General features: G+C 39.1%; 1 protein-coding gene across 4 annotated transcripts in view; it reads left to right on the plus strand.

Moving 5' to 3' along the window:
• The window catches only part of LOC138693178 (zinc finger protein 235-like), a 122,700-nt gene that overhangs the window by 86,307 nt on the left and 17,872 nt on the right, over positions 1-18,521 (plus strand). Inside the window, exons 5-6 of one of the 4 annotated variants that reach the window (XM_069816906.1) lie at positions 2,257-2,339; positions 11,500-14,125. The exons of 2 other annotated variants lie outside the window; for them this stretch is intronic. In XM_069816906.1, the coding sequence (XP_069673007.1) occupies positions 2,257-2,339; positions 11,500-12,565 (1,149 nt within the window). In that variant the 3' untranslated portion in view covers positions 12,566-14,125. Of the gene's footprint in view, positions 1-2,256; positions 2,340-11,499; positions 14,126-18,521 lie in introns of those variants that run through there. One more of the 4 variants, XM_069816907.1, reaches the window with a different exon arrangement.

Below are 18,521 nucleotides of genomic sequence, written 5' to 3' on the forward strand. Positions count from 1 at the left end.
TAATATTGTCCTCCCATCTACGTCTCGGCCTCCCTAAAGGTCTTTTTCCCTCCGGTCTCCCAACTAACACTCTACATGCATTTCTGTATTCGCCATACATGCTACATGCCCTGCCCATCTCAAACGTCTGGATTTTAAGTTCCTAATTATGTCAGGTAAAGAATACAATGCGTGCAGTTCTGTGTTGTGTAACTTTCTCCATTCTCCTGTAACTTCATCCGCTTAGCCCCAAATATTTTCCTAAGCACCTTATTCTCAAACACCCTTAACCTATGTTCCTCTCTCAGAGTGAGAGTCCAAGTTTCACAACCATATAGAAGAAACGGTAATATAACTGTTTTATAAATTCTAACTTTCAGATTTTTGGACAGCAGACTGGATGATAAAAACTTCTCAATCGAATAATAACACGCATTTCCCATATTTATTCTGCGTTTTAGTTCCTCCCGAGTGTCATTTATATTTGTTACTGCTGCTCCAAGATATTTGAATTTTTCCACCTCTTCGAAGGATAAATCTCGAATTTTTATATTTCCATTTCGTACAATATTCTAGTCACGAGACATAATCATATACTTTGTCTTTTCGGGATTTACTTCCAAACCGACCGCTTTACTTGCTTCAAGTAAAATTTCCGTGTGTTCCCTAATCGTTTATGTATTTTCTCCTAACATATTCACGTCGTCCGCATAGACAAGAAGCTGATGTAACCTGTTCAATTCCAAACCCTGCCCATTATCCTGAACTTTCCTAATGGCATATTCTAAAGCGAAGTTAAAAAGTAAAGGTGATAGTGCATCTCCCTGCTTTAGCCCGCAGTGAATTGGAAAAGCATCAGATAGAAACTGACCTATATGGCCTCTGCTGTATGTTTCACTGAGACACATTTTAATTAATCGAACTAGTTTCTTGGGAATACAAAATTCAATAAGAATATCATATAATACTTCCCTCTTAACCGAGTCATATGCCTTTCTGTAATCTATGAATAACTAATGTACTGTACCCTTATACTTCCATTTTTTCTCCAATATCTGTCGAATACAAAAAATCTTATCAATAGTCGATCTATTACGCCGAAAACCGCACTGATGATCCCCAATAATTTCATCTACGTACGGAGCTAATCTTCTGAAAAGAATATTCGACAAAATTTTGTACGACGTCAACAAAAGTGATATTCCTCGAAAGTTACCACAGTTGGTATTGTCTCTCTTTTCAAAAATAGGTACAATTATGGACTCCTTCCATTGTTCTGGTACAATTTCCTTTTCCCAGATAGCAAATACAAGTTTATAAATTTCGCTATATAATGCACTTCCACCCTCTTGGATTAATTCTGCTGGAATATGATCGATACCTGGAGACTTGTACTTTTTCAGATTTTCTATCGCAATTTCGACTTCTGAAAGCGTGGGTTCGGGTATAAATGGCTCAGCAGATTTAACATGTGTACTACAAATTTAATTGCCAGCCTAGTATAGTGCGGGTGTGAATCTCAGTTCATTCAGTGGTAGTTGAGCAAGCTTGTGGCTTGTGCCTGGTGTAGGAAATACAGTAATTCTCCTTTTTAAATTCCTTTGATACCCAAGGTCCACATAACCGGTATTTATTTCTTTGGACCAGTTTTTGGTAAATAAGCATGAACGACACAATTCACAGCAGCTACTTTGCCATCCTCCTTCTCGCAGTGACAACCGCACTTCGACTTTTACGTGGGGAGGAACATTTAAGGATGTCTTCGCTTCAAACTGCTACAAGAAGCAACAGATTGGCTTGGGAAAAGTAAACATTTAAGACCCCATAAGTGAAGTAACAGAAGGTGATGGATTTCATTGTTGTTTACACTAATCGAATCATTTTCACTGCATTTTCAATTTCCTTTAGCGTTTTACAAACCCTCATTGTTGAGCTTGGTTGTATGCTTGCTATAAATCCAGAAATATCTAAAATTGTTCCAAACTTCCATACGAAAAGATTTTCATTACCAATTTTACCGTAACAGTTTGATCTATGACCATCCGAAAATAAGATTTGAGTGTCATTCCTATTTACTTTTCCAATTGATTTAAATGTTTATGTAATTCTTGTTTAAATCGCGTTATTTCTAACAAAATGCAATACTATTTTATCTTCGTATTTTTAAAATTCGTTTCTATTTCTCATCGACAATGTTTGAAATTTTTACTGGATTAATTCGTGCATTGACTCTTTAGCTTATTGTCCTATACCTTCGTTTCACACAATATTTTGCAGGAGGAGACATGTGAGTTAAATGAAGTGGAGGAGGAGGTCAAACTGGAAGTAACGGTAGAAGAGGATGATAACTTTACTGAGGGGTGAGTGAAGTGTGTGAGGCGTAACTTCGTTGTTTTTTTAACTGCTTTATTTAAATAATAATGACGAAGGATAGAAATTTGTAATTAGTTGTGTGGTGTTTCTGACAAAACTTTCTCATCAGGGTAGCCTCCAAATATCCCAGAAAGAGAATCGGCAGTAATATTCTGGGTACCACGAATATGTTCCACCGTACATCTAAATGCGGAGACGCAAGGCCCAATGCGCTAACCTTCCTGATTTACGGGGATGAGCCAAGAACAAACTAAGAGGTTGGTTGTCAGTCTGTAGGCGGAAATCAACATGTTCCAGATAAAGACAAAATTTGTCTACCCCAATAATACGGCTAAGGCCTCCAATTCATAATCGAGTACTGACGTTCATGATGAGTAAGAATACGTGATGCATAAGCGATGGGACGGCAGCCCTCTTCTGTCTCTTGCATGAGAACAGCCGCTACCGCACTACCACAAGCATCAGTCTGTAACAAAACTAACAATTGTAACAAAACTAACATAATTCAATTTAAATCCTGTCCAAATTCAACGTCGCAAATTTCTAGCGCAATAATTAACAATAGATCCCTATTAGAAACAAGAACAACCAAATTTCTTGGCTTAAAAATCGATAATGTGTTAAATTGGAAAAATCATATTAAAGAAATTACCCCCAAACTAAATTCAGCTTGTTTTGCTATTAGATCTATGCAAAAGATAGTAAATATCAATACCTTAAAAACAATATACTTTGCATACTTCCACTCGGTAATGAGTTTTGGAATAATATTCTGGGGAAATTCCACAGATAGTAACAATATATTTCTATTACAAAAAAGAGTAATTAGAATAATAGTAGGTGCCAAATCTAGGGAATCGTGTAGGACTATTTAAAAAAAAACTACAAATAATGCCCATGGCTTGTCAGTATATCTTTTCATTAATAGTCTTCCTCATATGTAATCGTGAAAACTTTGTAACTAATTCAACAGTTCATAGCATAAATACACGTCAAAAAAATGACTTTCATACTCCATCGGCAAGTCTATCGTGCTATCAAAAAGGAGTGCATTATATGGCAGTAAAAATTTTCAATAGCCTCCCTATCGATATAAAAAATGAAACTCAAAACATAAAATTATTTAGGGCCAAATTAAAGAAGTACCTAATTTCTCACGCTTTCTATTCTGTAGGTGAATTCATGACATTCAATAACACTTCATGAATATGATACTAAAACTTTGTGTTGTACTAGTAGACTATATTGTAAATCTCGTCTGTATATATTTAATCTACACTGTGACTATAAATTAAGATTTTATAATAGTATTAATTTTTTTGATTTGTTCCATATTCTAGCTGTAAGCATGTATGAATACCATGGAATGTTAATAAATACAATACAAATGAAAGGACGTTGAAAATCGGCCATGGCCAAAACACGGGGACTAGTAATAGCCTCTTTCAACTTCAAAAAGACCTTATCTTGCTCCTCGCCCCAACAAAAAGGAACCCCTTTTTTTCTGAGTTTGTTAAGTGGTGCCGCCAATTCAGCAAATTTAAGAATAAACTTCGAAAAAAAATTAATCATCCCACTAAAGGGAGCTACTGCTTTAACATTCTTAGGAGGGAGGAATTCACGTACAGAAAGAGTGCGCTGGGGATCAATAGTGACCCCTGCAGGGGTAACAAGATGTCCCAAAAATTGTAAAACTTGCGTAGCAAAAACCACTTTCTCTGGTTTAATAGTTAAACCTGCCTTACGCAGTCTAACTAAAACTTCACGGACATATTCAACATGTTCCTGCCAAGTGTTGGAATAAATAACTAAATCGTCCGAATAGTGATACAAAAACTTACACTTTATATCGGAAAAAAATCTGGTCCAATAAACGCGTAAGTACTTGAGCCCCTGTGTCTATACTGAATGGAACTCGACAAAATTCTTATAGGTTCCAATCGGTAGCAAAGGCTGTGTACGAATTTGATTCTTCAGCTAAGGGAATTTGATAATATGCGCTATTCAAATCTAAAGTAGTAATTGGCGAACCAATGGAAACAACAATTGAAGTACCTGACAACCTGAGCAAGGAAAAATACGAATTAAAGTCTTGATCTGTACCAATAGTCGTAAAAATCCTTTTATGGCATCATTATTATTTACTGACTTAGTCATACATGGTTTAAGCAGGAGGATTAGGTATTTTAGGTGGACAAACATTGAAACCTACTCCCCAATTTGCACTATTCCTGGTATCTGGCAATCCTAAATTCTTATCCTGCACTATATTAGGAATTCGCGATGTTATACTATCAACCGCAATGTCACTTGGTTTTACATCCTGTGTTTGACTAGGTTGCGAAGTCGAAAGTGACTTAGATGCCATCAAATTAGCTTTCGCGCGCAACAGACGTTGTAACCCCATTTGAACCATAATCCTATCAGATTCACCAAGTTCAGTATCCAACATATCTTTTAATCTAAATTCCCAATGTAAGAGCCTATTACTAATTCGTCTATAACGATCTTTAGTATAAAGTCTCTTTTCAAATCCTCAGTATTTCCAAAAAACTGTCTATCGTTTCCTCATTCTTAAGAATTTCTTCAGATATAGATACTTGCGGAAATTTCCGAGTAGGATGCTGCGATAAAAAATCCGGTTCCTTCAATTTCCCCAGTAACGCCGAACATTCCAGGGTTACATCCACTTGGGCTCCACGTGCTTGCAACTCGTAAAGCAATTCTTCCTTACGCAGCAAATCCCATACTACTGCTTGCGTGTCCATCATATAACCAAAACAAAAGTATAAATGACTATAAAAGAATGAGGCAACCAAAACTAAGCTAGAAGCTCTGCTACTACTGTTGTGTCAGGGTGCCTGGGGACAACCCAGGAAAGGAAAAAGGATCCTAGCGTACAAGTTTCTTGGCTGCCCCTCACAATAAATCTTCAAAGAAAAGCTACCATCAAATTAACAATTTAATGAACAAACAGAGTAGAGAATATAACTAAGGAATTACAAATATTATATAAAAATAACAAATTAGAAAGAGTACATATAAATAACCCCGAGATATAGGGGTGGTGGCAAGAGAGATTCTAAGATAGAAAATGTAATAATAGTAAAATTCCTCGAAGGAAGAAAACTAATAATTAACATAAAATAGGGAATAAGAACAATAATGATATAGACTGAGAGAGACAGAAATACTACAGAAAACAGACGGTACCCACATTGGGCAAACACTGGCTCGAATTAATATAATAAAGTTCAAAGCCCAACCTTAGACTGACGCAAATGACGATCGCCATAACAGACGTCGTCACGAGCACTCTCAACTATTACTGCAGATCCAATCTTCCATACGCAGAATGTTCACTAATGATATAGTGGTAATGACAATTCTCCGCTACTCAGAATATGATCGAGAGCCAACCAATGTTCTGCTCCCGACGAAATGCATAGGAACCAAGTCTATGCGGATATAACATGAGGTCGGCGTTCTGCTAATGGTGCGTCCTCGGTGTAGTCAGTGATATTCCCGTCTAACCAGCCAGGCAAACTCAGGCCCAACCATCCAAGCTGCAGGGTAGCGACGAGCCACGAAGTCGAGACCCGCAGACAATTTGTCGTCCGTCTCTCTCTCTCTCTGCCGAGTCCGTTCTCCTTCACGAGGCGACGCGTAGCTACTCTCCGAGATCGCGCACCCCTCTCCTCTTCCCCAGTCTCCAATTGGAGAGCAGAAATGGGGGGGTGCGTTCACAAATGACAAAACACAGTATAGCCACCAACGTACAATAAACATCCCTGCAGCATATAACTACACCACACACTGCAGCACAGTAGTCGTTATTGCACTCCAACAAACAACAAAGACAATTCACGTGTAATATTGAATAGAACAACAATGTACATGTAATTTCAACTAATGCTCACAAAGCACTATCAGTTCTCAGTTCACAGTTCGTTCGCCTTGGCTAGTTCTTCTACCTCACTCAAGTTCACGTCGAACCCAAGACTTCCAGATACAGTTCACTGCCCTTCGAACCCAAGACTTCAGATACAGTTCACTGCACATCGAACCTAAGCCTTCCAGACGTGGTTCCCTGTACGTCGAACCCCGCCCTCCAGATGCGGTTCCTTGCACGTCGAACCCAAGACCTCCAGGTATATTGCACTCGCCTGGATGCTGCCACAGTTATGGACTACTCAAATTCACTGCACCTCGAACTCAAATCCTCTGGAAACGTCTCTGCTGTCCAAGACCAGACTAACTAGCTCTCTCGCAGCTGGCTGACTGATTGACTAACTCCTCGTCACAACTCACGGTGTTATTTATTTACCACTATTGTCTAAAATGTCCTGCGTCGTGAAGTCTCTGGGTCTCCACAATATTCTACTTCCAGGCGCTGCCTTGCTCCCAATCCCTCCGCCGCACTATCTCGTAGCCTTGTTTCCCCTTTCTCCGCTCCGTATCCCAGCGCCCACCGAAGCTCGAGCATCGCCTCCGGCACCTTCCTTTCCACTCCCGAGGCAACCAGCCACGACTAGAATGTTCCAGACGCGTGCCACATTATTTTATTGATATAAGGAATGATATTCATACATTGTGTGATATAATATTGTAAATTTTATACTGAACAACAATGTAATTTTATTGTTACGACAATAATATTCCTTTCTACAATTCACATTAAACGCTCTCGGCAACAATGAGATTTGCTCTCCGCACAGCAACACAGTATTCGTTAGTGCACTCCACAGACGACAATGACAATTTACTTGGACTATTACGAACAACAATGTACTGCTAATCTTAACTAATATTCACAAAGCACTATTTACAACACAGAACTGTCAGTTCTCAGTTCACAGCTCGTTTGTCTTGGCTAGTTCTTCTAGCTCAGTCACTAGCGTTCACAGAATCTCGAACCCCAGACCTTCAGAGACGTTCCGCTGAACTTCAAACTCAGGTCCCCCAACTGCGGTCCACTGCACTCGAACTCCGGGCTTCAGGCTCCACAGTTACGGACACAACTCAAGTCGCGCTCTGGTCTCGAAGCTGGCTTCACTGCTACACAAGACTAACTCGCTTACTGTCCAAATCTGCCTGTAACAACGCTGGCTTGCTGACTGATTGACTGTTCCAAGTTCACTCGCGTGCGTAATTTATACTCACACCATAGTTGCGAAAAAGTTCGAGGTCAGTCGACAGATGCATGGAAGATTTCCACTACGACGGACTTCTGGACGATTCGGGAGGGTCCGTCCCCCCCTTCACTCTGCACATAGCAGTTTGCTTCCTTCTTCTCGGCAAGCAGCAGATGCACGCGCAACCTCCCCTCGCCGCGTTGCCGTAATACACCCCCTCTGCCCTCTCAGCATGCAGCGTTTCGTCTGCCGCGCGCCCTGTCGGACACGGGTTCGAACCCCGGTGCAGCTGTCACAATATATAGGCCTTTTCATGCTTTTCACATGCAGTATGTGTCTCCACACATTGGATGTAGGTGCCTTTTGTAGGATTTTTAGTGAAAAAATTACAGATATTAATGTTTTCATTAAGAAGTCTATGAGCCAGAGACGTAGCATGTAGTTAAACCATGAAAAAATGTAAGTTTTGAGATCTTGCGGAATGTTGACAGCTGCCCTTGCTACAGGCAGGTGGTCTACAAATAGCCATGCCATATGGCCTCTCAGGATAATTTCTTCACAGCTGTAGACCTGTGCAACCGATTCTTTGCTTTGTTAATGCGATGCCATATCTGTTACATATATATTAGACATGAATTATACGCTTTGAGTAATCCACTTAGAACAGTTTTCATATGAGCTGCGATTAATTTTCAAATGTTGCTTGAAGAGAAAATATATAAGCATGCAATTCATTAATTAGTTTTCATGTCATAGATACAAAAATAAAACATTGAGACAAAGACAAATGTAGTAGCCATTCTTCATAACAGAAATGCGTTGGAAGTGGACTACTGTTGCGATATCGATGTACAAATTGATAGAATTCGCTAAAGTGGAGAATTAGATACAGCAGTGTCATTACGATTATAGCCTTTTGGAACTAAATATTGTAGGACCACGTTAAGTTGCTACTTCCGACAGTGGAGAAGTGGGGCTAGGGGAAGCTAACCTCGCGACCTATGCATGCGATATGCCGACCTGAGATAACATTCTGTATCATCCGTTCAAAAACATTAGGCCTTCCGCTCCATAGTCTGTACAGATCTTTTATTAAATCTCTGCCTCTGTGTAACGTCACAGTCTGCGTTTAGATTGAAGAGAAACAGCAAAATGTTGTAATGTTTTTTTTTTAATATTATGCTGAAAAGGATGAGGTTTCTGCAGAAGATATTACAGGATCGAAGACTCATTCGAGAACGAACATTATAGATTGGCGTTGCAAGAATATCACAAAAGTTAAACGCTTTAGAGCAGAAGAAAGACAAATAATTATCTGTACGAATCTTCGATAGACACTGATTTGACTTTCTAAAAATGGTGGCAGAAAAGAAGAGATGTTAGAAGGAAAGAAGTCCAAAAGCCTTATAATAGTAGATATAGATTTCGAAAGTAAATTTCTTGATGGTGGTCTTCTCATTTATCAAGGTGCTCAGCTACTGTTGACTACCACCAAGAAATGAACTCCACCAGCTTCGAGAGATTGTTGAGAGAGCGAGTAACTCCAAATGTCCCACAGTGCGAGTCTACTATGAACGAAATAATTCGAGTAAGTGGAGATGACGGAAGTGGTAGTGATGATGGCGGTGGTGCTAGTGGAATGAAAGTGCTAGTGATAACTCTGCTTAGCTATGCCGTTGGAGAGAAAAGCACATTGTTTTACGTATTATGTGAGTGACTGTAATAACATTTATATACCAGTTAGACTGTCTACTGTAAGCAGTACTGGTAATATGAGCTGTTGTCAGGAAGTCAAGAGGAGGATAGCAATGGCAAAAAAAGCTTTTAATAGAAAAATGAGTATCTTATGCGGATCTCTGGAAGAATAACTAAAGAAGAGACTAGTGGTGTGCTTTATGTGGAGTGTGGCACTGTATGAAGCAGAAACATGGCCATTACGACGAAGTGAAGAGAAGAGACTAGAAACATTTAAATACGGATATGGAGAACAATGGAGCGTGTGAAATGGACAGACAGAATAATAAATGAAGCTGTGCTGAAAAGACTGGCTGAAGAAAGAATAATGCTGAAACTGATCAGGAATTGGCTGCGTCACTGACTAAGAAGAAACTGCCTACTGAAGGATGCACTGGAAGGAATAGTGAACGGAAGAAGATTTCGAGGCAGAAGAATATTAGATGATAGACAACAGAGATACATGGATCATATGCGGAGGCTAAGAGGAAGAGAGAAAGTAGTGAAGATTTGAGATTGCCGGGTTTTTATTGAAAGACCTGATCTTGGGCAGAAAACTATATATGTTATTTAACTACTAATTCACACAATATTCAACTTGGGTAGCCTCTGTCTACATTTGTATTTTACATTGCTTCAAGTTCAATAACGTCGTAAGGAAGTACCGTAAACTGGGGTAAAGAGGATCACATGTGGTAAAGTGGATCATATGTGTATTGCCTAGATAAGGCAGCGCCACATGGATCACACATGAAAAGAAAACCTTTCTTCTATAAGTGCCACTAAAAATAGTTTTCTTTGCAAGTGTGATCCATGTGGCGCTGCTAATATACTTGTGCTGCAGACGTAGAGCAAATGTTTTTTGTACGCTAGTATCACCTATTTTAGATGTTGTGAATACATCTCGCTTATCGCGATTACGTCATAATCAGGACTATGGAGTCTAGCTCGCTACTAAACGCGGCCCTACAGTACACGATGTCGCCTACATATTGGCATGACTTTTACCTGTGGCTTAGTTGCCAAGTGAATTCTTTTTTATTTTTCTCTCTCTCCTGCGTTCTTAACATTACTGAGATAAGCTTGGCCCACAATAAACCGGGAACGAGAACGGGAAGTCGAGATCTTGAACGTGAAGATTTTTTATTCACAATAAAGTGACAACAGAAGCAACTATGCATATCGATATGTATGTCAATAACGATATGTAAAGTCGATATTACGCATTCTGGTGTTATTCGTATATAATTGACCAATGGCGTTCTCTCATGAGTACATGCCAGCCAACTTGAACACAGGTTAACCAACTTCGAAATATATGATTTGGAATATTTAAGAATTCAATTCACGTGATAATGTGGTCACATAGACGTAGTGTACTGTAAGTGATTGTACAGAATATGAGTTCGAAAATCTTGCATGAAGAAGAAATTATGACAACCAAATAGCTTTATGGTGACAACAGAGTTATTTTAGTAGCCTGTGATCTGAAACGAGAACGGCAAAGTTAAAACTTCGCCAACTCTCACGTTCCCGTTCCCGAGCTTTGGCAAGCTTCTCGTTAATTGCGTTTGCCCATATTTAAACATACGTAGTTTAACAATTTCTCCGTTCTCGCTCTCGACGTTTCCGTGGACCAAGCCTTAATGCCATTGTTTGCGGAAAGGTTAGGTATGATTTAATAAGGAGCTACGTAAGTGACAAATAGGCTCGCTATCAGTTACAAGGTTAGGTAGTGTTTGGTTACAAGTTATATTAGTGAAAAGATTTCCGTGCAAATATGTCATAGGGAATGTTAGGTCCATTATTCCTTTGATATATTATTTTCGTTTCTGAAATTAGTCTACCTGAACGATATCCCTTGGACCACATGTTTATCCTTCATTTTGCTGTCATATGATATCTTCGAAAATGTACAGTTTCATTTTTTGTATTAAAAATACGCCATTATACTACAAAAAATTTTGCACGTGACTAGTGCAGTTAATTGATTGAAATATTGTCACGGATTTTACAAGCAACATGTCGCTTGCCTTTTGTTTCACATGGCTTGGTGATCAATGGCGAGTGTAGTCTACAGTCCTGTAGATCTTCTTGTTCCATGGAATTTTTACACAAAGAATTTTAATTTCAGTAGAAATTTAACCATCGAAAAATTATTAGCGTTACTTACTAATTACTAAGTTTAATAATATATTTGTGTTTCATGTACTTTTTTTCGGTGATTTAATTTGCTTTAATCTTTATTGCTCGAACCCAAATCAGATTTTCTTTACAGCAATGAAGTAGCAGCCTACTGCCACAATATTACGGAAGACGAGTGCCTGCAGACAGAAAAGACACTGAGTTGTGATGTTTGTGGAAGGTGGTTTTTCGACTCAACAAAGTTCAAAAGGCATTCTCTTTTACACACGCCCATGAGACCGTTCATTTGCGATGTCTGTGGAAAGGATTGTTTAAAGCTGGATCATCTAAAAAAACATGAACGCGTACATACAGGCGATAAGCCATTCGTTTGTGGGAAATGTGGGAAGAAATTTTCGGAATCTGGTAATCTGAAAATGCATGCACTTGTACACGCAGGACAGAAGGCATTCAGTTGTGATATTTGTGCAAAGACATTTTCGGAATCTGGTAGCCTAGAAAAGCATGCACTTTTACATACAGAGCAGAAGCCATTTAGTTGTGATATATGTGAAAAGAAGTTCTCCAAATCGAGTGATGTGAAAAAGCATGTACGTGTACATACTGGGGAGAAGCCATTTAGTTGTGATATATGTGGAAGGAAATTTTCGCAGTCCAGTCATCGCAAAACGCATGAACGTCTCCACACAAGCGAGAAGACATTCACTTGTGAAATTTGTGGAAACAAATTTTCTGAATCTGGAAGTCTAAAAGAGCATGTGCTCGTACACAAAGGAGAGAAGGCCTTAAGTTGCGATATATGTGGAAAGAAATTTTCGCTATCTCGTAAACTAAAAAGGCATGGATTCGTTCACACAGGGCAGAAGCCATTCAGTTGTGAAATATGTGGAAAAACATTTTCGGAATCTAGTAGTCTAAAACAGCATGCAGTCTTGCACACAGGCGACAAGCCATTCAGTTGTGATAAATGTGGAAAGAAATTTGCGGTATATACTAGTTACAAAAAACATCAACGCTTACACACAGGGGAGAAGCCGTTCAGTTGTGTTTTATGTGGAAAGAAATTTTCCGATTCGAGTAATCTGAAACAGCACACGCTGGTGCACACTGGCGACAAGCCATACAGTTGCGACATATGTGGAAAGAAATTTTCACAATCTAGTAACAAGAAAAAGCATGAACGCATACACAAGCGATAAGATATAAAACGTGAACGCTTGGGCGAGTTCAATAGGAATTACACAGCTGCCCATTTTGAAGGCTTACTGTATAACAGATAAGACTGACAGAGTGGGTATTCTACTGCATATGCTATTCCAATATGTGATTTGATGTTGTGAGCACATCACAGTCTTTATCACGTAGTGTTCCTGGGTCAGGAGTTGGCCTGTACGTAAATGTAAGCGACCAACATTAGATCCTCAGGATTTTTTAAGAAAAATCATTTGAAACTTCTGTTCTCTGTGATCGAATCTTCGTGTTAAGGACATTATAACTTTCATTGGATTTGAATAAAAACGATTTTGATAAGGAAAAAAGGAAGGAGACAAACAGACTAATAATATATCAAATTCAATGAAACGTTTGATATCAACTCTGTAATGTACATCATCATTGAACGGAGATTTCTACATGGCTTCTTTATGTATGGAAACTCATCCAAATTTGGTGGCTACAGCTTTGATGATAATGTAAGATCTTTGAATCTTAACCCTTAATGTAAGACCATTGAATCTTAACCCAAAGTCACAGACTAGCGACGGCAGGAACTTCTGAAGTAAAACCCCGCTGACACTTTCTCTAGCAGTGGGAAATTTCATTCACCGTTTGAAAAGCATCTCACTGCAATGCTTCACTGGAAACTGCACGTAAGAAATTTAAGAAATTCGGTGGCTATACCACGGAAAGGAGAAATTCTAAGGTGAAGTCACATTATCATAACATCTGCAAAAGAAGGAACAGATATATCTGGTGGAATTACATTAGTATATACTTTTTTTTTTTCGATCCCCATTTGCTTAAACAAAGTTAACTGGATTTCACATTTGATAGAAGTACAGAAAGTGATCCTGAGTTTCACATCCATATCTGTTGTGTAACATTTATGGTCAATTATGTGAACATGCTTTATTTACATTATAAGATCACACAAATACATGTGGCAACAGCGTGAATTATGGATGAAAATCTATTTCCTGCGAGTGATTTATAATAAATTGATCGATGTGTTTTTGCCTAATGACTAGGGTAACTAAATACGGAATTACTGATGAAGAAGAAGTAAAAGGAGAGACTGTGTGCAGCAAATTTTAAAAGTTAAGGAATATTGACATATATTGACTCAAATGTCACACAAATCAGTTAATGAGAAAGTAGTAGCAGATTTTGTACCACTGTACAAATGAAGGAGGGTTGTTAACAAATTATAGTAGATATCATTGCATGTATGTAATTGCAACATATTATATAGAACGAAGAGTTATAGCGGGTGCACTGCTAAATATAATAATAATAATAATAATAATAATAATAATAATAATAATAGTAATAATAATATAATAGTAATAGTGATCCTCTGATTGAGGTTCTGGCTGATATGTAACATCTATTATCAGGCAGTACATCTGATTTCACGATATGTGTCAGAGAAAGAATTGTTTGTATGCATCTGAAGTTTGACAGTGTACCCCATTATCTCCTGGCCTAGTTGCCTCATAAGTGGTGCCTTGTTGGTGTCACTTGTGAGGTTGAGACATGTCTTCGGAGAGTTGACTAAAGAAAAAATAATTACTATTATTATTATTATTATTTTATATTAATAACAATTCTGCGATTAAATATATCGCTTAGGTTCATGTTGAAGTCTCAGTTCGAATCCAAAATTCGTGGTTCCCAAACCGATGTTGGACACTTCAGTCATGTATAACTTTAGCCATGTTGCTTTGCAGTGAAAAGGATTGATATCTATTTATGAGTCCACACCTGCGGAGTAACGGTTAGCGCGTCTAGCCGCGAAAACAGGTGGCCCCGGTTCGAATCCCGGTTGGGGCAAGTTACCTGGTTGAGGTTTCTTCCGAGGTTTTCCCTCAACCCAATATGAGCAAATGATGGGTAACTTTCGGTGCTGGACCCCAGACTCACTTCACCAGCATTATCAACTTCATCTCATTCAGACGCTAAATAACCTAAGATGTTGACAAAGCGTCGTAAAATAACCTACTAAAATAAATAAATCCATTTATGAGTATGTTTGAATGAAGAAATGTGAAAGAGGTGATATAATCTTAAAAGTTACTCGTGCTTCACATGGGCTTTGTATGTATGTTTCAGTGGACGAAATGAAAAAATAAGAATTTAAAGAATGTGGGTATGGACAACAGAGGAGCCGAAAAGAAAATTCGCTTAAAAGTATTTTTTTTCTCCAAAATATCATTACTGAAATTCATTATCTTTATCTTCCAATATCCTATTACGATCTCAGTGCCAAATTTTCAGCAAACCTCTTCTTTAGACAGCCTATTGGTCACTTTCCAATTAAGCCTAGGTTTAATGATTGCATGTGGATGAAAAAGGTGTTATGATGTTTCAAGTGGAACTGTCAATTACTATTTACGAAGCAAGTAATCGGTTATAAGTGAAATTAGTCAATTACATACACTTTCGTTTGTTTTATGATCCCATATAGTATATCCTGCGTTTGTCTAGTACAGGTCACGTTATACAGGGTGTTTAAAAAATACGGGGCATAATTTCAGGTATGTATTTCCCACATGTAGACAATCAAAATAGTTCATTACAACATGTGTCCGGAAATGCTTTATTTCCGAGTTATGGCCTTCACAACATTGAAATTCACCGGAACGTTTTTCTTTCCGCAGGTCGTTGCCGTCAAAGGAGACATTAAGAGGGCACTCTGACAGTTCATTCCGAGGCGAAGGTTACATTCAGTGTTGTGTAGGCGTTAGACTGTGCGACATGTATTCAAATCAAGAGCTGGCAGAGATACACTTCATGTACGGTAAGGTGGACGGCAATGCTGCGCTGGCTCGTCGTTTCTACCAGGAGAGGTACCAGATCGGAAGACATTTGTACGTCTCCATTACCGTCTGTGCGAGTATGGATAATTTAACTCTCCTGGTTTGGGAAGGGGACGACCAAGATCTACAACTCCAGAAGTACAGTAGGAGATTCTGGAGGCTGTGAACATGACTCCTTCTATCAGCACACGAACGGTAGCGTTGCAAGTCAATGTACCTCATACGACTGTCTGGAGACTGTTGAAAGAGTATCAATTGTATCCTTATCATTTGCAACGTGTACAGGCCCTGTCACCAGCAGATTACCCTGCACGAGTTAGGTTCTGTCAGTGGTTCTTGCAGCAGTGTGGTGTAAATCCGAACTTTCCTGCCTTAGTATTATTTACAGATGAAGCACAGTTCACACGAGATGGCATAACAAATTTCCACAATCAGCATGTATGGGCGTATGAAAACCCACGTGCAACTGTTCCATCTCATCACCAGGTGCGGTTCTTCCTCACCATGTGGGCCGGTATCATTGGTGATCGATTAGTTGGACCCCATGTACTTTTAAACAGACTTACTGGAAAACACTATACCTCATGTTTTAGAAGACACTCCACTGATCAATCGTCAACACATTCACTTCTTGCATGATGGCGCTCCTGCACACTTCAGTCGTACGGCTCGCCGGTACTTGGATCGAAGGTTTCCTGATCGATGGATAGGTAGAGGTGGCCCAATTGCTTGGCCTCCACGCTCACCTGATCTGAACCCTCTTGATTTCTACTTGTGGGGCCATTTAAAGTCATTGGTTCATTCGTCTCCGGATTTGGAATCCCTTCGGAATCGAATTGTGGCATGTTCTGAGGACATACGCAATACTCCTGGAGTGTGGGATCGTGTTCGCAGGTCAATGAGACATCGATGTGAGGTCTGTATTCAAGCAGGAGGTGGACATTTTGAACATCTTCTGTAATGACAACGACCTGCGGAAAGAAAAGCATTCTGGTGAATTTCAATGTTGTGAAGGCCATAACTCGGAAATGAAGCATTTCCGGGCACATGTTGTAATGAACTATTTTGATTGTCTACATGTGGGAAATACATACCTGAAATTATGCCCCGTATTTTTTAAACACCCTGTATAATTTTATAGCTGTTGTTTCGAGGAAGACTGCAATATTCTGTGAATTCTCCATTTTTACTGTCTTTTTACAACTTTTATGAGAAAATCAGTAATTATCTCCATCTGCAAGGTCGGCCGTATTTCGGCCGGCTCGGAGGTTGCGCGCGCATCTGCTTCTTGGGGCATGTGCTGTGGGGAAAAACGGGGAAAGAGCGACTGCTGCAGAGAGGAGAGATCCGGATGATTCGAGAATGGACACACGCGTCGAAATATCGAGAACTCGTACTTTCTGTCAACTGTGGTGTGAGTATAAATTACGCACGCGAGTGAACTTGGAACAATCAATCAGCCCGTCAGTAAGCCAGTGTTGTTAGAGGCAGATCTGGACAGCAAGCGAGTTAGTCTTGTTTAGCAGTGAAGCCAGCTTCGAGACCAGAGCGCGACTTGAGTTGTGTCCGTAACTGTGGAGCCTGAAGCCCGGAGTTCGAGTGCAGTGGACCGCAGTTGGGGGACCTGAGTTCTAAGTTCAGCGGATCGTCTCCGAAGGTCTGGGGTTCGAGATTCTGTGAACGCGAGTGACTGAGCTAGAAGAACTAGCCAAGACAAACGAGCTGTGAACTGACAACTGACAGTAAATAGTGCTTTGTGAATATTAGTTAAGATTAACAGTTCATTGTTGTTCGTAATTGTCCAAGTAAATTGTCATTGTCGTTTGTGGAGTGCAATAACGAACGCTGTGTTGCTGTGCGGAGAGCAAATCCCATTGTTGACGGGATATGATATGATATGATATTTTCTGTAATATGTCAATATTTGTTCTTGCCAGTATAAGAGTCATTCCACGTCAAATCGCACAGCAATAAAACACGACCTTCTCGGAAATGGTGGAATTTTATTTCATGAATTCCAGACATTAAACAAGGAGACCCGTATATTTTTATTTTCACAATTATTAATTATTTGTGTAGTTATGACTATTTGAAGTTACGCAAATTATGCGCGCACTGTTACATAAACTCACTTGGAACTCTGTGTCTACATATAATTGAGATTTGCGGTTTGGCGCATTTGAAAGACGAAATACAACACTTTTTATTACTTTAGGCCTATCTCAAATAAATTTAAAATTTGGCCTATTTTTTTAATCATTTCTTTTTCAAAGCAAAATTACTATATTATATAGCCAAGTTAAAAATCTGAAAAAATATAGACTTGTTCGCCGATGTATTATCTGTAAACTACTGCATTTATAAATATGGGATCGACACCCATACATTTGTAACAATTTATTTTCCGGAGGCATGCACGCGCTCGCGATGCCCAGCTAATGAACTGCTTGCAGCCATAGGCTAGAAGGCTGCCCGTGGAAATTCCCCGCTGCATCTGATGTCACCATACTAATCATCAAATGATTAATACCTTAAGGAACAGTAAATATCTTATCTAAAATTATTTTATTATGTCAGCTCAGGGGGAAGTCCTTCACAGTTTATACTGTAATATAGGAGAGAAAAATAATCAGTTTGGGTTTGAATTTCGCGCAGTGACGTGACTTCTATACGACATGAGTGATGGTAAAGATCGCGTAATATATAACAAGTGTTTAAATCCATTTACCTTCCTAATCACGCTTTTAAAAAGAAAAGTACACTAAGACGCGTAAGTCGCGACTTATTGATAAAGCTCAATTTAAAGGAGTCTTTGAGTGTGCAAATATGTGATTTGTTCCGTAAAAATCAATCAATTTCCGCATAGGTCAGGTGAAATTATATATGAAGCCGGTAGTTCTTGTGATATTAATAAACATGAATCAAATGAAAGTGCGGACAGAGAAAGTGATTATCCCAGTATTTCTTCTAGCAGTTCTATGGATACAGTGCTAGAAATCAGTAATATTGAGGAATTAAACAAGAGTTTGATGTCAATAGACTCCCCTATCAAGAAAAGAAAGATACAACAAAACGATACCCCGTGAAAAGTTTCAAAAGTAAAAGGCTCCCTAGCATG

This window comes from Periplaneta americana, chromosome 17, assembly GCF_040183065.1.
Source record: "Periplaneta americana isolate PAMFEO1 chromosome 17, P.americana_PAMFEO1_priV1, whole genome shotgun sequence".
NCBI classification, from domain to species: domain Eukaryota; kingdom Metazoa; phylum Arthropoda; class Insecta; order Blattodea; family Blattidae; genus Periplaneta; species Periplaneta americana.